Below are 24641 nucleotides of genomic sequence, written 5' to 3' on the forward strand. Positions count from 1 at the left end.
GCGCTCATCACTCAAAATATTTAGAAGTAGAAAAATGACGCATGTCATTATGAAAACAATCGAATCACGCGAATTTCAGTGATTCAGTGACATTGTGAGAGAATTTATTGTGTTTGTTATGTTTAGGTTTATTTTGTGGTATCATGCTTGGTTTGGAGTACTTAATACATAGCAAATGTTATTTTTCAATTTTTTATGGTAAGTCCCTCAATATTTCCTTACAACTACAAATACAAATCTTCATACTTGTCAACAGTCAATAAGGTACCAAAACGATTGGTTTTCCTTGCTGAAACCCTGAAAATACTGTTAATATTCCTACTTAATGTCTTATTTATTTTGTACAACTTGTGACAACATCAGCAAGATTGTCAAAGTGTCACTGGTGTTTGATGATGACTTTGTTAATTAAATAAAGCTAAGCACACACCATCTTACTATTATTATATTAATCCGTTACACGATAAGATGAATATTTTTGATGTTCCCTTAAATGCCCTTTAGTTGCTGAAATGATACTGTCACCAGAATTTTACATAGATGTGTTCTTTCTCTCACCGCAATAAGTACTAATTCATTTTTGTTTTCCAGTTTATTTTATCTGATGGTGCTAATTAATAGCCACACTATATCTAAAAACATAGCATACTACGATACGGTTGATGACATAGTCGACAGCGTCCACGATTTGGAATACAGAAGAGAATACAAGCCGAAACATGATAGATTCCACCGTTACTACAGAAAAGAAGAAAGAGAAGATGCACCCAAAGCACAGAAGAAAGAAGAACCAAAACAGAGCACAGCGGGTAAGCTGGTGTCTGACTCGATCGAGGTAACCAAACTGGCAAAAATAGGGAAGCCGTTACCAAAAACAACGAAACGATTAGGATTCTGGCATAAGTTCAGATTCAAAGGGAATGATAAGAAGAATAAAGCATACAAAACGGAATACGATGTGTACAAAAGGAAAGCCATGCCTCGGTCCAGTTATCGCCAAAAACAATATTTCCAATCACGTCATAGAGACAGAGATTCTAAATCGGAAGATACTACAGATGGTATTCAAAGGAGAATAACTCATAGTATTCATAGAGACAGACAGACTAACGTAGAAAAACGGAAGAGAAGTATAGCAAATACCACCACAACTGACAAGAGCATTAGTACAAGGGCATCATCAATTTTTAGCCCAATCAGCGCTAAAACTACATCACTATTAAAATTGGCCAAAATCAAAACATACGAACCGTTCCACAGTAAAGACAATCTTACTAAATCTTTGACGGCGTTAACGACAAAAATTAATGATCTGAAAAAAGAATACGGATTGAAATTAAAAAATACCGATACTTATCCAACTCACGTTACACAAAGTATGTTAAAAAACATCTCTACTGTGTCTTCGACTGTTTTAACTACTACTCAAAGCACTACTGAAGATGTAGACTTCCTCGGAACAGCTCAGATTGAAGCTTTACTGAATGACATTAAAGTCAAAGCTGTACAAATGGTGGCAGAACAAAGCCCCGCTATAACAGACATTATTACAAACACCGTTACTGAAACTACATTTGGGGCAGACCCCATACTGACACACATCAGTACACCTGGCTATGCTCTCAGTACGTATATTTCTATTGACAGTGACGGCGTTTTCAGTAAACGAACTGCTTCTCCTAGTACAGCAGGACCAAAAGCAAATGATACTGTAGTGATATCGAATACAGAACCTACACATATAATTGGTACTAGATCTATCAATGAAGACGTCTATACCATAGCTCAAACTATTGAAGATATGCTGCAAAGGGAATTGAAGAAAGTCATCAAAAAAGTTAAAGGGAAAGTGTCGCCTCAACTGAACGAAGAAATAGACCATGCCAAAACTACAATCAAGAAGGAAACGGATAAGGCACTTAAAAAGATGACACAAAGTAATAGTAAACAAGCGCCTACAGCTGTAACCTCGCCAATGTCAACACCTAAAGCGAAAACTAAAGCTAGGCATAGCACCAAAAAGAAAGGAAATCCAGGAAAGCAAGTGCGGCGCACGCCAAATCGTAGCAAAACTGAGAAAAAGAAAACTAGTTCAGCATCGACGTCATCCACATTCGATGATTACGTCATGCTAACGTTATTTGAGCAAATCCTATCTAAAACCCACCAAGATAACGTCATGAAGATGCTGACTACTCCACCAACCATCGCCTCGCAAGTCCGGGACTATTTTAAGCTACACAAAAGAACGCCTCAGCCTTTAGCTCGAGTTAGTCTGAAGGAAAACATACACAAATTGTATGACGATGTAATACTGCCTGATGATTTGCAAGATTATGGTTCGAAAACAACGAATCCATATAACGATAATATCCCCACTGAATCTTCAAGCGACGATACAAGCTACGAAGGCTTGAGCAACAAAATATCTTACAACGACTACGTAAACGGGTACAAGCACTATTTGAAGTTCCAAAAAGAGCAGGCCAACCAGAATTTTTCTAACCTCGTCCGGTACCAAGCGCATAGACATCATAACGTAGACGATATTGGAAAGTTTATACTGAACAAAATACCACAGCTACCCACTGGGTCTCGGAAAAAGAGATTCTCAGACGATGACGTCATGGAAGATCAGGATATTTCCACCAAAAGCGACGATTCCTGGTTCAAGAAGCATTTTTACTTGTTCATTGATAATGGCCCACCAAGAAAGTTTCACACTTCTCAAACTGTGGAGTTAAAATCACCAATTACCGATCTTGGCTCATCTGGTACTGAAAGCCCGATTACTCCACGTCCTAAGAATAAAGGTGTCACTGAAAACGCGGAAAGTTCTGGAGAAAGCAATAAGTCTAATAAAGATGAGTCGGGCGAAGTGAACCTGGAACAGCTGTCAAAGGCTTTGGATGATCGGAAATCTAAAGAATTCACGAGTATCATGCCTGGACAAGGTACGTTTAATCACTTTGATGGATTAACAATGATGATATTTATGTCCATTGCATTCATTGAAATTAGAAAAACTGATACATAACTTTAACAAACAAAATATAATGAGTCATGTTACTTGAATAAATAAATTATATTATTATTATTATTATAACCGGATGTAAAAAATATTTTTAGATTGTTTATTTTATTTCAGGTGACAAAATGAATGATGAAGAAATGGAGGGGCAGAATAAAGGGAAAAATCAAGATTACGATATATTCAGAGGTTTCGGTGCCATAGGTCTCGTAGATAGATTTTTCAAAGGCAAAGGAAGACGAACTTCTAAACATAACGCAAAATTTAATAGAGATAACACTGAACAGCTATATGATGTAGATAGAGAGAAGAGGAATCCAAAAACAAACATTGAGAATACCCATAATTTGTATGCTTCATCAATAAACACCCGCCGATCTACATTGCCAAATGTAATAGAGACTAGAAACAAAAATTACGGTTACGTTGATGTCAATTTAATTCCAAGACCAACTGCAATAGTCAAATTACGAGATAATAATCAGAAAAAAAGCAAACTAAAGAAGTTTTTTAACAAATTTCGATTTCGCAAACGAAACAAGCATAACGAAAAAAAGAAACCTACGAGAGCCAAAAGAGAATATTATAGCTACAGAGTGCAAAGATTCAACCCTTTGAAGAAACTGAAGGATTTGTTCAAAGTGAAACAGATAGATAGACCAAGTCAAAGCCCCGATAACGAAATGCCAGATTATGAAATGATGACATCACATATTGATACATTCAAACCAATCAAGTACGATAAAGTCATGAGCCTTGAAGAAATAAAGGGACAAATACCAAATATCACCGAAGAAATGTCGCAGATTCATCAAAATGGGCCCGCAAAAGCAGCTGCAAAGCCATCAGTAGAACAATCGATTGAAGCCCCTATTGCAAGCCACATTGCATCTCCTGAAAATATGTACGACTTCTCTTCTTTATCTAATGTTTCAACCCCAAGTCTCTCAGATTTTTCTGGTGAGTCCTTTACTTGAGAATTCTGTTTTGGTGTTTCAAATTTCAGTGCTATAGTAATGCTACGATGTTCTATATTTTTTAGGTTCACTTAAAACTTCGACAAGAAAATCTCCCAAGCTAAAACCCCACATGAATAAACCGAACACGTTCAAACATTATCAAGAGCCTTACTCTGGTTTAGATATGTCGGAAATAACTTATGATCCAGCCACAAATAAATTGGAAACTCATTACGGAGCGACGACACCATCACTGGATGATATTAGAAGCGAAATTGACAGTTTACAAATGAAACTATCTGTACCCGAAGAAAAGCATGAAGAATCAACTTCGTCCCACAGTTTGCCAACTTTGCCAACTTTGCCTACTACTAGATTCTCTAATAACTTTTCAGCCAAGAAAATTTTCGTACCTGCTCATATACAAACAGTTTCAATACAACCCAAAGTCAAAGCAAAAGCTGATCCGAAAGACATAAAAATACAGACAAAACTGACTAGAATAGCAAAGTTTCCGCTAACGCACTTTTCCCACGATCACAATAATAAAATGAACCCTGTTATTGATATACCACAAATTTGGGAACAAGCCAAAGAAGATAGAACTTCTAATGAGAAGACATTTACTGACGTTAGTCAACAGAAACGAATAAAAAAGTCTGCGAACGCTTACGTTACCGTACACGCTAGATTACCCACGCAGAATTTCAACGATTTCGGCAAACCAGACAATTATAAACCTTACCCTGATTATTTCAATGATTTATTAATGTGGCATGGAGATTTGCTAAACGCAGACAAACTTACTAGTCCACAATGGGAAAATATACTTGAAAGTCTCAAGCAAGATTCCGAGGTTACCACTTTGAGTATGATGGATATGCAGAGAGAGCTGATGCAAATGAAGGACTACTTGAAAATTGATGAGTCTATGAAAAGAGTCACACCCAAGTTAAAGAAAGCAAAACTAGCAATGAAAGTCAAGAAGGACAAAACTCGTAATACTAACAATAATAAAAAGACGCAGAATATAATCAAAACTGTAGCTCTAAAAGATAATACAGTAGCTAAAGGCAAGGATATAATCATTCAAGGACAAGCTAAATATCTCCATGTCATAAAACAACCAGAGTCCGATTCTGAAAAGTATATCAAAGCTTCTGATTTACTAAAGGATTTGAACAAAATATACTTCAAGTCGCCTGCAATCAAATATAATATAGAAGACAAAATTCACGATACGAAGAGAAACGGAGAATTCTGGATAGAAAATATTAGTAAATATTTATTTTCATCTTTGATGCTAAAAGAACAAATAATAATTATATTGTTTTGCTGTCTAATGGTTTTCTATAACAATGTAATCTATTATTTACAGAGCCTAAAAATAAAAATACTAGAGATCAAGATGGTTCTTCAGTTCTGTTTTTGGACACAACTCTACTAGCTTACGATGATGGAGCTGACTTCCTCACAGAACGTCCGAAACATAAGAAAATGTGTAAGTGCCTTTTTATATTATGTTCCTGACATTTGTTTATGTATTATTTAACTCTTATCTTTCTCAACAGCTAAAAATTCGTTGGTTTCTGCTAAGCCACAGCACACACAAGCTGCGGTAAGTGATCCTACTCCATATTTATCAATGTCTTCAAACACTGATATCATTTCAAGTAATACAATTATTGTTGTAGTCAAAACCGGTGGCTAAAACGAACCCATCACCGCTCCAATACTTCAGCACACCTCTGCCAATGAGAATGAACGATTTCGAGAAGTTCCTCAAAGAAAACCAACTAGATGTCCAATCAGTCACCACCCCTCTCGTTGGGATGCCACAGTTTGTCGTTAATAAATCGCCCAAAAAAGTAACGGAGTGGAAGAAAAGCCATACGAAAAGTAATAAACCAGTCTTGAAAGATAAAGCAAAGCTAGAGAAGCCAGCTCATCTGACAACAATATACCCTATCGGTGTCCTGTACAATAATAAAGTAGCCAGTGAGAGTAAATCGTATGATGAATTTACAATAAAAAATATTTATGCTGAGAAATCTAAAAACACTGACGATAAACAGAAGCGAAAGAGATTCAGTGAATTGCGTAACGAACGGTTCTTTACATTCGAACCGTTCCGCAAGATGTCCAAAGTTGAAAAAGTGAAGAAGAAAATCAAATTTTTCGACAAGAAAGCTACACCTTCCACCACTCAATATCCAGATGTGCATTACACGGTTATTGCTCCTCATAATGATGATGACATGCAGAGCGATGTTGAATTAACAATCATTAACATGAACGATATCGATCGAGGTTACAACAACAACAAGCAGTGTAAATGTAAGCCGGATGAGAAAAGAAGAACTGAGATCCCAACACACGCAACTACAAAGCATTTTACTGATAAAAAGCATTCCAAAACAAAAACAACTAAAGCTTCTAATGATGCAGCCAACCACGCCTTTGTGCAGAAAATACACAACAATTTACTTTACAATCAAAAGCACAAAGACAAGAATGAAAAGATACCAAAAACGTCAGTTCTTGATACTACTCCGAATTTTGAAAACAATGTCATCACAGATGATATTTCCACAACAACCTTCCATCCTATGATTGACCATGAGTTATTCAAGAACTTGAATGCTAAAAATCCTCCAAAAAGAGTGAGGATAAGCAGCCATAGCTACAAATATGATATCATTTACAACAACGAACCGAAACGAATGGACAAACATTTTAATCAAGCTTGTGAGTTTATTTTTGGTTGCATAATAACACCTATTACAGCTAGATTAACACTAAAATATTTATTTATTTTAATTTTTAATTACAGATAAACACGGTGACTACAAATTAACTCCCGTAACCGATTATAATGTAAATGATCAATATCAGTCTCCATATGACAGTGAGTAAGTTATGATTTGAATTCTGTATTGTATAATACTGTCTGTCAGTTTCTCTGAAGAAATGATGTATCTTGAGATGGCTAATTTCACTAACAAAAATCAATCTACCACAAAATAAATAGCGATGATGAGGAAAATCTTCAATGATTTTGAAACTTTTCTTATGTGAAATGAACAATTTTCGCCGTTTTATGGTAGATTGACTTGGTGATACATTTCGAAACAATCCAAAATAAAGATTGAATTGTTTTCAATAAATATGTTTTACCAACGTCTTCTAAGAAAATTTTCAGCTCCAAAATAGCCTTACCCAAACCATCCGTACGTCCGACAGAATCCGCGAAATTGTTAAAGTAATAAGAGCAGTTGAAGCTGTAGAAAACTGCACTAGACCAAACGTGATAATAAAGATTGATCTGCCCACTTACTATATGCCAGACACAGGGCCTACAGAAAAATTCGAAATACCCACCACACCAAAGACTGTATGGAATGAATTCGTAATGAAATACCTGTCGGGTTTAGCTCTGATAGAATTGTTGAATAAGTTCGGAATTTTAAAAGCGTTTGAGGATAAAATTGACGTTTCGGATGGAGTGGATAAAGCTGTTAATGCGAGTAAAGTTTTTAGCATCTCCGACCACACTGACGTTGAGAAGGAGCTGAATTGGCGGATGAAATCACGAAGGAGGCGTCAAGGTAATTATTTACAACCATTTTAAGCTGTTATTAGTCCAACAAGTCTTCAGTACACTGATAGATTACCTATTACACGAATCCATATAACTTTCTGTCCAAATTCTAGTAAAGAAACTTAATGCAAATCCGTAAAATTTAATCATTAACTACGATATTTCTATGTTTTTCAGTGAGCGGTCAATTGGGATCCACTAAATCATATAATTACGAAGGATTAGAAACGATGATGCCTAATTGGAGAGAGAAGAGACGCTTAAAGCTATTTTCAAGTAACAAATCATTACGTTATGAATGTACTGTCAATGAAACTACGTTCCTGGCTAACTTAAAATGTTATAAATTTCAGATATAAAAGGGAAACTAAGAACGCTTCTGAGTAAAAAGTCCAAGACAACATCTACTCCTCTAAAAGCTAAATCACCGAGCAAAGAAGGTAGGCGAAGAATTTTCCTCCCATCATCTTAATTTTCATCCTGTCCTCTAAATATAGTGCGTAGCGCTAGACCTAAAGGAACACAGTTCTAAGTTTGTTTCCGAAAGTTAACTTGAAATCTAATTTTGTAGAAAAACATACAACTGCAGGCAGATTTGAAGAACACAAACCGAAAAGACAGAAAAAGGACGATGACATAAAGGGAGATGGCATGAGCACGGTTGAAGATGGCTTCAGCGTTGACTACACCTTTGACATCGACAGGGTTGTCGAAAGGGTGATTGTCTGAGTTGCTTTTAATAGAATTTGACTGAAATTCGATGGTAATTAGTTGCTTATTCTTTTGCAGGCTACAGCCAATAGTGCGACGACAAGAAAATTGACGGCGATGACTAAAGATAACACAGTGAAAGCACATGACGATATGCTGTTCAGTGATGCTGACGTAAGATAATTTGTTTTATTCATAATAATGAAACAAGCTGGTTTTGTACTTCCAGTGATAGTAAGAGATATAAAATCGAAATCGTTTTTGCAGATACCGTACCTACCGCCGATGACAAGTGAAGATATACCCCCATTGAAAGATAATTACACATCTGTAAGTTCTGGAAAACTAAACAAAGAAGTAAGTGTTTCGAAATATATGTCGTTTTCACGGTGCTACATAACCGCAACAATTTTCAGCAGGAACATTATTTTCAGACAACGCCGATAACTACAGCAAAAACCACAACAGCGAAAAGCCATCCTCTAAGTTCTTTGCCTATTCCCGCTAAAGCAAAAGAGAAAGCACATTCAAAACACAACGAAGAAATATACTTTGAACCTTCGATTTATGACAATAAGGTAAAAATTTATAATTTAGAAAACCTAGAGTTTATCACTCTCAAAAATGAAATTGCTGACGTCATTTAATTGCAGATATACTACGAGCCAGGCACTAGCACCACAAAATCTAGTTTATTGATTAAAGAGACACTGAAAGCCAAAGGGACTCCAAAATTACAAACGAAACCCACAGAAACGAAACTTGAGAAACGCGATATTCAACCAGCAGGAAAGTTTACAGCAAAAGATGTCGCTGCACTTGAAGTCATTGTAGATTTAGTCAAAAACACAGTCAATTACGAAGAACGTGATGCTCTGCAAGAATTTACAGAGAACTATTACCACAATCATCCTTCTGCAGCAACAACAACTACCCCAGTTCCAAAGTCTACGCAAGGCTCAAACTCCATTCAAGTTCATATTGCCATACCCTATAATCTTCAAGTAGACAAGAAGAGATCTCTAGACTCTTTCAAAGTGAGACGAGTCTTCGCAGCGAAGATGTTTTCTCCAGTAGACTTGGAGTACCAAGTCCAGGCTTTCGAAGAAACTAGGCCAACTACAGCAGCAACGGAACCTGAAGATTTGATGACGCCAAAGATGTACTTGCTTATAGATGCAAACGGGTCGATAGCTAAAGGAAATTTTTCGCTAAAACCTTTGCCAGGCAATATAGATTTATCTAAAGTGAGAATCAGACAAGTGGCTACAACTAAAGCATTTGCGACGCAGAAAGCAGAAACTACGAGTGGCAAAGCCATTGGCAGAGTCACTCTCAGCAAAGACTTCGTAGCTGCTGTGAATAAACATTTAGTGCAACTTTACGAGAATTTGACTGCAATAAACGAGTCTATATCAAGACACAATGTCAAAATTAGGGAGACCAATATGTTCAGTGGTCCATCTAAAACTTCAGGAGTCAAAACAAACTATAGACGTCACATAAACTGGGACACAGTCAAGAAATATTTCGGACATGACAGAGTTTGTAATTGCAAGTGCAAAGCTAATAGGACAATGTGTAGAGCGTGCGCTGCTAGCGATGCAGTTATTTCAGAGTTGATTTTCGAATTTGAAAATTTGGCGAAGTATATGAACGATCATTGTACTGAAATACAGACATTCTTCTGGATGAATCCCAGTGGAGGCAAAAAACTGAGAGATACAGTTCACAAAGTAGACCAAACTTTGCATGATTACTTCAAAAGGGTCCGGGGCAAGTGCCAAGGGCGCACCTGCAAAACCTTTTCGACTTGTATAGACAAGCGTAGTTTTGTCAAAAAGAAGAAAATGCCCAAAAAATATATTGGCGACCCTTTGATCGCAGATTTGCAATGCGTAGCTAACGATATTGAAATTGCTTCAAAATTAGGCATTTGTTACAATAACAATTTCATAGAAAGGGGCGAAACATTGATCAATACTATTGGAAATTGTATCAGAGACGTTTCAAAGCGAGAAGAACCAAATCCAACTGCTACTAGTCCTACAGCCACTACTAATACTGTATCTTTAAAGAAGCAGATAAAAAATGTATATTCCCTGGACAACATAAACGTGAATATCATTTGCAAACCGGAATCAAGAGTAGCCATTGCTTCATCCACTGCATTTACTCCAAATACTGAGGCTTCATTAGTTACAGCAGGCCTCAATTTTATGGAAAGCCCGTATCTCTACGATTATGACACCGATTCTGTTAAATACACAAAGAGGAAAAGCTTCCGAAACTTTTTTGGTAATAAAAAAATCGGGAAGAAAATGAATCATATTTTTACATACTACGTCACTAAAGATACTACACCACCTATGAGGTTTAAGAAAAGACAAATAACTGGACAAATCGAGTCTCCATTAGTTTCTGATTCAGGTGGAACGTTTTGGCAAGATTACATGAAAGGCAACTCTTTGCCTCAGAAGTTTACGAGTGAAATGGTTGAAGAAACTGTAAATGATGATCATACCTTATATCCCAAAGACCATGGTGAATTAGAAGCAAAAAAATCAATGTCCGTAGCAAAGTGGCTTAGCATACTGAGAACAACTGCTAATCTTTATCCAAAGAAACATGTTTTCCAACGCGATGTGAATACCACAGACTATGCATCGGTTGACACTTTGTCTCACAACATCAATGAGCTCTTTAAAATATTCCACAACATGACAGACCTTAAAGAAATAGAAGACATGTCTACACGAACTATGGAATTATTAGAAAAACATACAACGCCCAAACCGAAGAAAAACAAGACAAAAACGACGACGAAGATTTACAATATTATAAAATCAAAGCTGAATTTCAAGCATAAACCTAATGCTCCAAAGACTGTGATAAATGTTCCTAAAACTCCCAAAATGTCTTCGACAGTAGGAAGCAGTGAAGATAATGTCGTTATTCCAGTACCAGATAATACTCAGTCATTACAGACCACGACTACAGAACTTCCCAGCACTACAACTGAAACTACAATAAGGACTACAAGAACTACTACTGCAAAAAGTACTACAACAACTACAGAACCAGCAACGTTAAAATCTTCAAAGGCTAAAGAAGAATCAACTCAAACAAGTCACAAAGAACAGGAGTCAACTCAATCTGTATCCCCTAAAGAAGAATCCACAACTTTTACTGAATCTAGAGAGGACGCAAATTTTAAAGAAACTAATGATGTCACCGAAAAATCTACAGCAAGTTTCTTACATAAACTTAAAGTGGCTACTCTAGACTTCTTCCACAAAAAAGCTAACGAGTTCCGAAAGACAACCGCTATCACGGACAGCACTGAAGAAATAAGGAAATCAAGATCTTCAGTCACGGAGAGTAGTAAACTTAAAACAACTAAGAATAAAATCGAAAAACCCAAAGCACATAAAGTGGAGGCCAGTAAAAATTTAGATTCGCAATCAACAACAGACAATAATCCAACAATACTCATAATAAATGAATATGACACCGAAATGGAGCCCAATTTTGGGATGAATTCACCTGAAGGCTATAATTTAGATTTTGAAAGAATGTCTTCAAGTACAGATAACTTTATGCATGACAATTCACGCAGTTTATTACTGACTATACTAAATTATGAAGCGAAGAAACTGAATAGTGAACTGAGAAGAATAAAGAAGGATAATGATGAAATGAAAAGCAATGATTCAAGGAACAGCAAAAGGGGAATATTCAGACTCTTTATTAGCACTGAAAGGTTAGTAAGAAAACGTTACCTCATCATCATCATCAGATAATTTAGTATCCACTGTAGGAGTACGACCCTCTAATTTTACCATAGGTAAATGGAGGATTTGGCCTGCATTCCCCACGCTAGCCAAGGGAAGGCCTGATGTCCCTTCACGGGAAGAATGGGGTGGTCTTGTTGTACTCTAAATGAATCATAAATTCTTTTTTTAAATCGCTTGTTTGACTTACTTGTAAGTTACTGGAAAAAAGATTAATTCTAATCATAAAAATATTTCTACAGCACCATCAAGACATCAAGAAACTCGGAAAGCGACTATGACATCATAAGAACCCTCAAGGATTTAGAGCTGCCGACTCCTAAAGGGCTGGAGGAGAGTAAGGGTTCTGGTCTGCTACAGAAGATTGCCAACAAGTTTGGAGTGAGGGTAGTTCCAAACACACTTAGTGAAAAGGTGATTAATTTCTTAAATTCTATGAGGAATATGGGAAGTTGAAGGAAAGCAAGCAAAGATAGGACTCAATACTTTACTTAACTTGTAACATAGATTCAATAATAGGCCAATAAAAAGTAGAACAGCTAGCCCCCAAGCAATTTCAACGTTACTTCAGTAGCCTAGTTTGATAAACTTTGTCCTTTCAAAGGCAGCCAAAAGTCGCGTTCACGAAGCTACCACCGCCGCAGAGCACCACGCCTCCACCACGAAAGCAGTCCACAACGACAAAACAGAAGGAAAAGCAGCCACAGATGAAGGGAAACACAAGCAAACCTAAAGGTAAAATAGACGAATGTTTATAAGTGTAGCACTTAAATCAAGTGCGTGAGGTTGGGAGCGGCACGGGAGGGGTGACATTGACATACACTCAGCATCAAATAAATCGCACCTCCCGCGACAAGCACTTTTCAAACGTATGCATCCCCACTTCCCATCAACATTGGTACCATTTGAAAACCTAGTGACTTATGGTCCTATGTCCCCTAGATGGGGCAGAGGGCGTCCACAACAGTCCTCCATCGCGTTCGGTCTTGAGCTTCTCGCTTGATCTCGCTCCAGGTCTTGCCGATCTTCTTCGCCTCGTCCGCTACAGTGCGCCGCCAAGTTTGCCTGGGTCGACCACGTTTGCGTTTTCCTTGGGGATTCCAATCCAGAGCCTGCTTAGGGATGTGATTGGGGTCCCTTCGGAGAGTGTGGCCAATCCAGTTCCACTTGCGGCGCTTGATCTGCTGGCCGATCGGAATTCTTCCACGGAAAACCTAGTACTAAACTTCATTTCATTAAAGGAAAGGTTTTTACCCCAAAAATGTGTCTTTAGAAGGATCCAGAGTCACTTCTTCAAAAAATAGGTAGTTACGCTTGAGCCAACTTTTATGGCTATAACGGCCGAATACTGAAACACTACTCAAATCTGTCACTCAGCTGACGGGCTCCTAAATTTAAGTATCCTTCAATTTTAAATGGTATTCTCAAACGCCACTCAACGGATTTGAAGCCGTGATCAGCTAAGCAGCTCTCAAATGTTTACATAATGGCAACATTTACCAAAAAAAGTATGTTTTCATTTACACAAATGATAACTTTACGTTTTTTATCCATTACACGCAGCATCGTTTGGTTATGTATTGTCTTTTATGGAAATATTACTCAATCAACTTAACATACAACAGTTTATTTTTAGTTTCTATTATACATAAATCTCGTTTTAACATATAAAAAAATTAATGCTTGCATTTTTATAAAATTTAATTAAAAAAATAATTTTAAAGGTGATACTTTTTATTGTTGAAATCTATTAAGTGGCGATCGTGGACCGAAACGTAACCACAATTGACATTTATCATTGTTGACAGAGCATCAAATTGACAAATCAACAACTCTTGGAAATGCTACTATGCGATGTCCCCATATTATTCCTCAGAAATAAGCATGTTTATGTAAAGCGATTTCATAGCACAGCTATTTTGGTTGTTACTTTGTGCACTATACGATGCACAGTTGGCTGTTCGATGTGGAAGATATCACCTAGTACACGTTCATAACTTCCCGTTGCGTAGAACAGTAGGGTTCGGGGAAAGTAGTACGAGTTGATCCCCTGGGGTAAGATGATCTTTCGCGATTGTGCTGAAACCACTAACGTCATATAGTTTCTTTCACTGCTAAAACATAGCTCTGGACACATCCCCGCCTCAGTCAAATCGCAATGGTGGCGTGAGCGATACATCGAATTTGACGAGAAAAAAGAAAAATTGTGTACTTCTGATCTAAAATAGGCATGACTTTGAGCTTATGTTACTTTTATTCAAACAATGTTAAATGTAATTACTGTTGTCGTTAGGCTTTCTATTATGTTTAATTTTAATATTTTGGCCATAAAAACGTAGCCGCGTACTTGTAGATTATTTTAGCAAATATTTAACAAAAAGTGGGCCTTGGGTCAAGATGATCCCTTCCTATATGTACGAGATGATCCCTGGGAATTAAAACAAAAAAGTCAATGGAGTAGGTAAAGGGAAGTGAAATAAAAGAAAGAGAACTTCATATAACTCACCTGAGTCTGAAGGAGATGATACTGAGTGGCTGTACTGAACAGAAAAGTTTTCAAGCGATACCAAGGGTGAAGGATGGATAAAATGTTATGCATGTGGAAAATGGGGCCATAAAGCATGTGCTGGGGTAGAGGGTGATGAAGCAGGTGAATTTATTTGTGATATATTCAACACAGCTCCAGCCAAAAAGCGTTTCAATTATTTAAACGCTTTTTAGCAGGTACTAAGAAAGAATCAGTTATTTTCGTTATTTAATTCGTAAATGTTTTTCTTTTCTAACTTTTTAACGATTTCTCGAAAGAAATGATAACGATGACACACATTATTTACCACTATTTAGGTCGATTTAGGTATAAGAATAGGATTTAAGATACCGCGCAAGCACTCTCAAATTTAACAGCTGCTTAAGACGATTTGACAGTTGTTTGAGTGATGCTTAGCGTTGAATGGCGTTTCAGTATGCGAAAATTCATTTAAGTGGCGTTTGAGTGCAACTTAATTTGAGAGGTGCTTAAAAATTGAGAACTGCTCAGATATTGTTTTGAGTATGCGAAATGTAAGTTTAGGAGCTGCTTAACTATTTGAGAAGCCGTCAAATATTTAAATGGCGTTTCAGTATTCGGCCGTAAAACTGTTAAGTTGGGATTAATCGGTATCCATCTGTTAAAGAGGACACGTGAGATCATTATTTGGTTTTATAACCATAAAAATTGGTCTAATTGATCCCAGAGGTGAGCCCCAAGTGAGGTCTTTTTTCAAGTCACATTTATGGTATGTGTTAATCGTTTATGGAGAAATTAAATGTAATTTTCTTTAAGGATATTTATTGGACTTTCATATAATACCAATATTGTTGGGGCACCATGTTTGTGTCAGAAGAAAATCTTTAAAGTTCGCGTCGCCGAAGGTGCGATTTATTTGATGTTGAGTATATTATGACGTGACAGAGCATACAAATCTGAAGCACATTTGAAGACATTTGGCGTCCCAAAAACACCCTCGCGGTCCTCCCTCATACTTCAGGCACTGACTTAGTTAAGCTCTAGACCTATAGAGAAAGAAAATTCATCAAAATTGTTTCCCTTTTTACTCGAAATTAATATATCCTGTTTGAATCTCAATTGTTACAATTATAAACAACTTATTGTTTTCAGGCGAGAATACCCCGAATACCTCAAAGGTGAAAACGGTGAAAGTGAATCCAAAGGTTAGTCTAGCAATTCCATTTATTATTTTAGACCAGGACAAAGCATGAAAAATGTAAACACTTGTTTGGAGTTCTCTTACTTTGGATCTTTTAAATAAATTCCGATGCGTCTCTACATTAACACTTAAATTCCCTCATGTCAATCCATTTGAAGCTCCTAGAGAAAGTGTTACATCATGAAATGGTAGATTCACACAAACATTTGTCGCCTGTGCTATTACATGACCACTCTAGACTCAAGCCTAACATAGTGGTAAAGGTGGACCGACGACCTGATAAAGGTAGCGAAAAGGCGCTGGATGCAGGCCGCTACCAACCGTTCATGTGGAAGTCATTGGGGGAGGCCTATGTTCAGCAGTGGACGTCCTGTGGCTGAATGATGATGATGAAAGATTCAGAATCTAAACTACTATTTCTATTACAGGATTCTTTACCAGAACCTAAAGTGACGGTATGCGTTAACAGCAATCAAGGTAAATATTTGGTCATATTATCACTTTCACGCACTATCCATTGATCCCTCTCATGAATCTCAGTCGGGGCACGGGAGGGGTTCTTTTGATATAAATGTCGTGACAGAACATACAAATTGAAGTCTCACTTGCCGCTCCCATACCTCAGGAACTGACTGAATTATGCGCCTATATCAGTCTGGTAACGTTTAATTTTCTCCTTCACAAACCGACCTTCAGCTGAATTTTGAGTTTTAAGATGAGAGTTCATAAACATTTTATAACATTCTTCAATTTGTTTCAAGAGGCGTCTAGATCCCACGCCGGTCAAGTCTGCGACATCGATTCCACCTTCAAACGAGTCCAGGAAATGCTCAAGTCTCTTCCCAGAAAAGAAGTAGAACAGTACATCGCCAATAAGACCTGCGACAAATTCAAGAAGCTTCCCAACTACTTCCTCATAGAGATAGCTCACAGGAAACGCAGGAAGAAAATGAAAAAATACGAAGAAATAACTTCTACGGAACACATTTTGAAATGGGATTGGATACGAAATAAAAGATCAATAAATTATGATGAAATTGAAAGTAAAGATTGCAATACAAATAGGAAATCAAAACGGATTGAAAAATGTGACAACAAAAATAGAATTCAAAATAAAAACAAAATAGAAGAATCAAATAAAATAGTTAACGCAAAATGTAACGACATAAAAAATACAAATGAAGAAAATAAACTGGTAGATTCAATAAAATTTATAAAAGAAGACAACGAATATTTCGAAGAACTTGAACGGGATAAGTTTGGAATTTACAGAAGTAAAAAGAAGAGAAAGAAACGGGCTGATGATATCAATGAGCTTGAGACTGGAATGAGGAATTTAACATTTTCTAGTAAACCAGTAAGTAAATAAATATGATTCATTCATTGACATTCTAAGCCCACAGGATATAAACATATTGCCCCCCAAAAGATACTGCTCTACCTAATAGATTAATAGAGTAGTAGTAATAGATTAGTAGAGTAGTAGTAGTAATAGAGTAGTAGTAGTAAAAGACTAGTAGAGTAGTAGTAATAATATATTAGTAGTAGTAATAGAGTAGTAGTAGTAGTAATAGATTAATAGAGTAGTAGTAGTAATAGATTAATAGAGTAGTATTATTAATAGATTAGTAAAGTAGCTAGTAATAGATTAGTAGAGACTAGACTTTATAGAACTAGAATAGCCGCTTATTAACTCAGAAAAAATATCGTCAAGAGCAATGTCCTCTATTACTACAGTCCTCTACTGCATTTTTGAACCATTAAAATATTATGATGAATGGACAAACCTAAATTAAAATGTGTAGTTGTTTACAATGCATTTCCAAAATTGTTTCAGAATGAATCCTATGTAATGCTCGGCGATACAGTAATAATACAATGTGCTTCCAATAAAATCAATGTGCAAGAAGATAACGAATTAAGATGGCTGACTGACAGAAAGGATATGCTGACGTACGACAACGTCATCGTGGATGGACCAAAATTGATGATAAAAGAAGTGGAAGCGAGGAATTTGGGAGAATATACGTGTAAGAAGGTAGCTATGGATTCTAAAAGATTTTTAACTCGAAAAAATCCAACTGCTTAAGATGGGAATCAAACGCACAACCGTTCTCTTGCCAGGCGAATGCTCTTCCATCTGAGCTACTTAGATACTGGATGTACACGTCGAAATTTTCAAGTGTTGATTGCGTTTGTTTTATCAATGTTGAGTGGCCTTAAAATTCTATAAGATTGTCAATAAAGAACCATAATTACATACCATTCCCCCTTTTGTTTGATAAATATGGTTATTCCGATGCATAAATTCATTACTTCCAGGGAAATACAGCACAGAGGAAGGTCAGATTAACAATCATCACCTTGCCAAAGTTCAAAGTGGTGTTTAATCCCGTCTACGTCATTGACCAGACGTGTACCTATGACGTAAGTTAAAAATTACGCTGTTTTCTTACAGGCTAAGCTAAAGTATAATATTTTATGTTTAAGTTACGAGTGGGTTCACCACAATAGTCCAGCAGCGAGTCATTCTATTCCACTTTGGTCACCTGGATTTGATGGACTGCAAGCGACTCTTTGGTGACCTTTGATCACCCATGGATAACATCACCTAGGTGATTAAAGCGGACTTTTTATCCGTGGGTGATCAAAGGACACGAAAGTATCGCCTGGGGTCCACTTTGATCACCTGGGAGAAATCCAGGTGATTAAAGTGGAATAGACTAGCGAGTTGACGAGGTTCGAACTGCTTTGATCACCTGGGAGATCAAATCCAGGTGATCAAAGTGGAATAGACCAGCGAGTCGACGAGAATCGAACTGCCGACTCGAATCTGCAATCCATCACTACTGGGCTATTGTAGTTTCACGTTTGGCTGAACAATTTTTGTGTCTCTATCTACGGTTCTTCTTCCTCAGGATCTAAGAGCAGTTCAGTTGCTTGGTCCAATGATGGGCAAAGAGATATGCTCTAAAGACCAGCTCTGCGGTGTACAGATTGAGGAGCCAGTCTGCTTGCAAGACAGAGTAAGAAGTACTACTGACCTATCATTGAATAAATTAATAATCTATCACTCCGGCTAAAAACGATCACGCTCATCACAAAGTCTTTCGAATCCATTACCACAGACAGCTTTATTATTGTAGCGAGACTTCCTTTAGGAAGCCGAGAATCTCATGAGTCTAGTTAAAGACCTTGTGAGGAACGCCTATCATCAAAATTCGAATGCCTGCTCATTACTTGATGACCCTTCACCGAGTCAAGTAATAACATGGTGGGTACGAAAAAAAACACCAGAGCGCGCGTAGCGATTTCAGAAATACCTGTCACGTTTGTAGCTTTGACTAGAGGGGGCAGGAGTAAAATCTTCACTTTCTAAAAATTCCAGGTGGCAGCACTTACATGCTGGCAGCGCAGAAACAGTAGTTGTGGAAATTGGCCGTGGACGTCCTTTTAATAAATCAAATTATTTGTATCAAAGCATGGCATTACAGCTGTTACTCGTATTCAAATAAGGATCCGCCAATCCTCTTACCTTCATCATTAAGCATTCAAAAGTAAATAACAATAAGTTGGTAGTTACTTACCTAATCATGAATTTTGACAACAAATCCCAGGAGTCCAGCACAGCATACGTACGCATGACGGCCAAGATGAGCGTCCTCCCGGGCCAAGGCGTGGAGTGCAGCGCCCGCTGCCGCCGCGACCTGCACGACTCGTTGGCGCTGATGGCCGCTGCCGACGCCCCGGCCTTGGCGGCTGTTAAAGGTATTGCTTCTGGAAATGGTGGAATAAATTATTACAAAGAGCTCGTCGTTCGTCGTCGTTTCAGCTAAATGACGTCCACTGCTGGACAAAGGCCTCCCCCAAGGTTTTCCACAATGAACGGTCCTGCGCTGCCCGCATCCAGGCTCTTCCCGCGACCTTTACCAGATCGTCGGTCCACCTAGTAGGAGGCCTGCCCACGCTACGTCTTCCAGCCCGTGGTCGCCACTCGAGAACTTTCCTGCCCCAACGGCCATCGTCTCTACGAGCTATGTGCCCCGCCCACTGCCACTTGATTTTAGCAATTCTGCGAGCTATGTCGGTTACTTTGGTTCTCCTGCGGATCTCCTCATTTCTGATTCGGTCACAAAAAGAGCTGCGGGGTTAAAAGTTATTGCAAGTAGGCTTTTAAATAGCACTTTTACTCGTCACAGTATTAAATCTACCACTGATTCGGGACAATAAATGGGCCAGTGCTGAGAAGAAGCAGCGCAAGAAACTCAGTCACTATTGTTACTACGAAAATGGTTATCCGGAGTTTCTAAAGTTGCCATTCCTCTCACGCAAAGCTAGATGGCAATATGAGCAACAATGATTGATAGACTTGAAACTACGCAAACAGCGCTTCGGAGTAGATCTGCTGTTTGGACAGTTCTTTCGTAGTACAATTTTAAGCTATTTGTATAATGATATTTGGAGCCCGATCCTGTCTCAGGCATTTTATTTCCATACCCTTTTAGACCCTGTTTTCACCAGGTTGCTTGTAGTACATGAGTCTTCGCTCCTTGGTTAGGGATATCTCATGTGATAGTTTCTCGAAAAACTATGCATGTCAACATTTCTTTTAGGCTAGTCGTGGAATTGATAGAACACCTGAGATCAGTAAATTGACATTCAGTCTGGGTCAGTTGACGAGGTCTTCAAACTTATTTTTCCGTTGCAGTTATGATAATGTATGACGACATGAACAAAACATTGGTGCCTTCGTCTTCTTCGGATAGCAGAAGAACAATCATCACTCATACGCTTCGAAGAAAAGGTTGGTTTACATTATTTCAAGGACAAAAATGAGTTCACATAGAGAACAAAACAATAATACTCACCAAAATATATATTAGCTAAGTTGTTTTACCTTCACCTTCACACTCAACTTGTAGATTCAAAAAACTAAACTTTTAAACAAATTACTTAGGGTAGTTCGCTCATTTTGTTGAATGAACTACCCTCACAATTTTGTAACATGAAATTTTACTTCTTTTTCTTCTTTTATTTAAGCAACGACTTGGTTTTGAGAACCATGATTTCGCCAATGTGCAAACATGAAATTTTAAGGCGCGCGCGCACGGTTGACTTTTGTCAACATGACAGTATGTCTCTCCATAGATAAGAATAAACACTACGTTGTCTCTCTTTTTCTCTTTATAATAGTGTAAAAGAGAAACATACTGTCACGGTGACAAAACTCTTTTCACACGCAATCTTCTTAAATAGTCTGGTCGCCGAGCACGTAGAATTATGCGCGAGCGATAAGGATGGGCAGCTTGGGGTGATTGGACGAAATTCTACGTGCTCGGTGACCGAACTTTAGGCAGTATGTAAGTTATAAAAAAAAACCCTTGTTTTTTTTACCTCACAGATTCGGACCCCCACCATGACTATTACAGCCCAAGTTTTTATTCCGAGAGCATCAACGTCTTCGCGTCCTGTCCTGCTGGGTACTACCTGATTCCTGACCAGAAGTTGTGTGGTGAGACCTTGTCCATTCGCTACGACCCTTGAAGTTCCTCTACCCCCTACAGCAGGGGTTGCCAACTTGATTAGACATAAGATCTACTGTTTATTAACGAAACCCTGGGCGATCTAACACTTACATACTTCTTGAAATCTTAAATGGAACAGCATAATTTAGTACACAATCATGTAGTATTTTTTGCCTTGCCACGATCGACTGGACTAATATTCGCGATCGACTGGTTGGCCACCCCTGCTATACAGCAACGAGGTTGAGAGATATACAACCGTCGCATTTAACCGCCTTTAGTCTAGTGGTAAGACCAAGTGCTTCAGATCCAGGGGTCCCGGCTTCGATTCCCAATGGGGGATTTTTTTGTTCGGTTTGTAGGTGGTAGGACTTGTTCTAAGTCCGTCAGGCTAGCAATCAATATATCAATATCTTACCTAAGTCTGTCGTTATAACAACAATGTTTAAGAGGCGACTAAGGAACAAAAATGCGAACATCAGGCCTCCCCAACCCGTCTGGCCAGCGCGTAGAGTGTAGGCCAATGAATCGTGCTCCTGCAATCGAGACTGTGACCTGATAATAATGATGACGATTGATTTACTAACTCGAAAACTAAAATCTGGACTTGCTGCATTGACGATTATGTTCATTTTGTGTCCTACACGATATTGAATAGGGTATTATTTAACTTGCAGCTGCATGCCCCGTCGGCAGTTGGTCGAACCCAGGTGAGAACTCCTGCGCACCGAAACGACCTGCGCAGAACGAGAACGAGCCACAGCGAGATCGATTTCGAAGATGTTATGTACGGTATTATTATTAATATTATTACACTACTTAAAGTAGTTTTACTCCTCTTTGTTTGAGCCATTACAGCCTTTAGATTATAGCCTTACAGTGATGGAGCCAAAATATATCTTATCCAGCTCGAAGGACCATTACTGGTCTGACACATCCTCCAGTGTGGCATGACTAAAAAAATCGTACTATGTCGCGTAAATAAACGTTGTATAAAAGCCAGATATAAAAAGTGAAATCACTTAATTTTGGAGGCAGTAGGTATGCTGCCTTTCCGGTAGGTACATGGTCACTCCACTCCAGAGCCTTGCCCCCATCGGCCGTCAATTCTGCGTACTACGTGCCCTGCCCATCCACTTCAGCTTGCTAATCCGTCGGGCTATGTCAGCGAGGTGCACCGACGACCTCATAAAGGTAGCAGGAAGGCGCTGGATGCAGGCTGCCAACTGGTCATGGAAATCTATGGAGGCCTAATTTCAGCAGTGGACGTCCTGTAGCTGAAATGATGATGATGTGGTATACCCAAAATTTTCCAATTACCTTCCCTTCCAGTGGTGGTGGTACCCTAGCTGTGGGTGGTGCGTGGCAGGCTGGGCGGCTGCCTTCGCTTGCGCGGGCGCCGTGGCCGTGGCACAAGCCAGAGGGGGCAGAGGGAACGAGAGGGGGGCGAGAGGTGAGATACCTTATACATTGATGATACTGAGCTATTGAGTACCTAGGGTTATTGAGTACCTACCTATGTTTAGAGGCTGCAAACTAGGGGTCGCAAACCGGGATACCGAATTTCGAAAATACCGGAATACCGGGCCAAATTTAGGTCTAATTAATACCGGTATTCATTTCACAAAAACCGGGATTTTCGATATTTTCGGTTTTAGTAAAATAAATAAAAAACAAATACAAATAGAAAAATTTACGCGCCATTTAAGTCAAAATACGCGCGCGCGAGTTCGTTTCGAGTTGATTGAGTGATAGTCGACGTAAACTCCGCCGCTGACGTCCTGACACCTCTCATCGAAAACATCTGGATGGAAGAGGAACTCCCAGACGACTGGAATAAGGGGATTTTAATTACTGTGCCAAAGAAAGGGGACCTAAGCCAGTGTAGCAATTGGAGAGGTATCACTTTGCTCTCGATACTGTCAAAGGCTTTCTGCAAGATTATCTTGGATAGGTTACCGGGGGCCGTTGAACCTCTTTTGCGTAGGGAACAGGCTGGCTTCCGCCCGAACCGCTCGTGCTCGAGCAGGCATCAGAATGGCAAAGGGAAGTCTATCTTACCTTTGTAGATTTTGAAAAAGCCTTTGATACGCTAAAGTGGGCAAGCATATGGTCGCGACTCGCTGACATTGGTGTCCCGCCGAAAAATATCGATCTACTGAAGGCCATCTACAAGAAATATTCTTGTACTGTCACACGAAGACATCGAGGTGCATGCGGGCGTCCGGCAAGGCTGCCTGCTTTTGCCGCTTCTCTTTCTGGTTGTCTTGGATGGAATCATGTGTCGTGCATATCAAAACCAACGCGTGGAATAGAGTGGGGTATAATTGGAGTCTTAGAAGACTTAGATTAAGCCGATGACCTCTGTTTGCTGAGCCACACGCATCACGATATGCAATCCAAAATTGATGACCTACATCGAGAGGCAGGCATCACGGGGCTCAAAATTAACTGCCGGAAGACCCAAGAGATGCGATCTGGAGTGAGGAATTGCACACTATTACGGATTGGTGCAGAGCATGTGGAACGTGTCCACAATTTTACCTACCTCGGGAGACTGGAGGTACCGAAGATGACATCACTTCGCGCATTGCCTAGGCTGGAGCTACCTTCACACAACTTCGCCCCGTATGGCAGTCACAAAACTGACCCGAAGGGTCAAGATCAAAATTTTCGGGTCCAACGTTAAATCCGTTCTGCTCTATGGGTGTGAAACGTGGAAGGTCACCAAGGTCATCTCGCACCAGCTGCAGGTCTTCGTCAACCGCTGCCTTCGCGCATCCCATCGCGTTTGGCATATACTGGCCTGAGAAAATCTTCAACGTCGAGCTATTGGAACGCTGCCACGAAATTCCGATCGACCAGCAGATCAAGCGCCGCAAGTGAAACTGGATTGGCCACACTCTCCGAATAGATTCCGATCACATCCCCAAGGAGGCTCTGGATTGGAACCCCCAAACGGAAAACACAAACGTGGTCGCCCCAAGCAAACTTGGCAGCGCACTGTGGCAGACGAGGCGAAGAAGATCGGCAAGACTTGGAGTGAGATCAAACTGACTGTTGTGGACGCCCTCTGCCCCATCTAGGGGACATAGGACCTTAAGTTAAGTAAGTCAAGAGTGATAAAAGTTTAGATACTTTACTGTTTCTACGTTCTCATTACAAGGCCCTAAAATTTAATCTAGATTTAATAATATTTTGATTACCTCTTTATAACTCAATTTGATTTGGACTGAATTTTGTTTTATTTAGAAGATACATTAATTTAGGTTAGGTACCTACTTACTTTTCCTCCGCAAACTAACTTTATTAT

At 38.9% G+C, this 24641-nt stretch overlaps 1 protein-coding gene across 1 annotated transcript; it reads left to right on the plus strand.

Moving 5' to 3' along the window:
- Positions 1-126: 126 nt before the first annotated feature.
- On the plus strand, positions 127-21347 carry LOC114350432 (uncharacterized). Its single transcript, XM_028301244.1, has 25 exons — positions 127-198; positions 592-2954; positions 3149-3991; positions 4074-5267; positions 5369-5491; positions 5562-5608; positions 5685-6738; positions 7425-7598; positions 7945-8031; positions 8163-8308; positions 8381-8476; positions 8570-8659; positions 8737-8880; positions 8956-10338; positions 10381-12065; positions 12339-12510; positions 12705-12831; positions 15755-15807; positions 16232-16280; positions 16565-16846; positions 17711-17841; positions 18722-18829; positions 19421-19571; positions 20512-20607; positions 21205-21347. The coding sequence occupies exons 1-25, from the start codon at positions 176-178 to the stop codon at positions 21345-21347; spliced, it is 10764 nt and encodes a 3587-aa protein (XP_028157045.1). The 5' UTR covers positions 127-175.
- The last annotated feature ends 3294 nt before the right edge of the window (positions 21348-24641 follow it).

The sequence above is a fragment of the Ostrinia furnacalis genome, unplaced genomic scaffold, assembly GCF_004193835.3.
Source record: "Ostrinia furnacalis isolate ACB-3 unplaced genomic scaffold, ASM419383v2 OfSCF0890, whole genome shotgun sequence".
NCBI classification, from domain to species: Eukaryota; Metazoa; Arthropoda; class Insecta; order Lepidoptera; family Crambidae; genus Ostrinia; species Ostrinia furnacalis.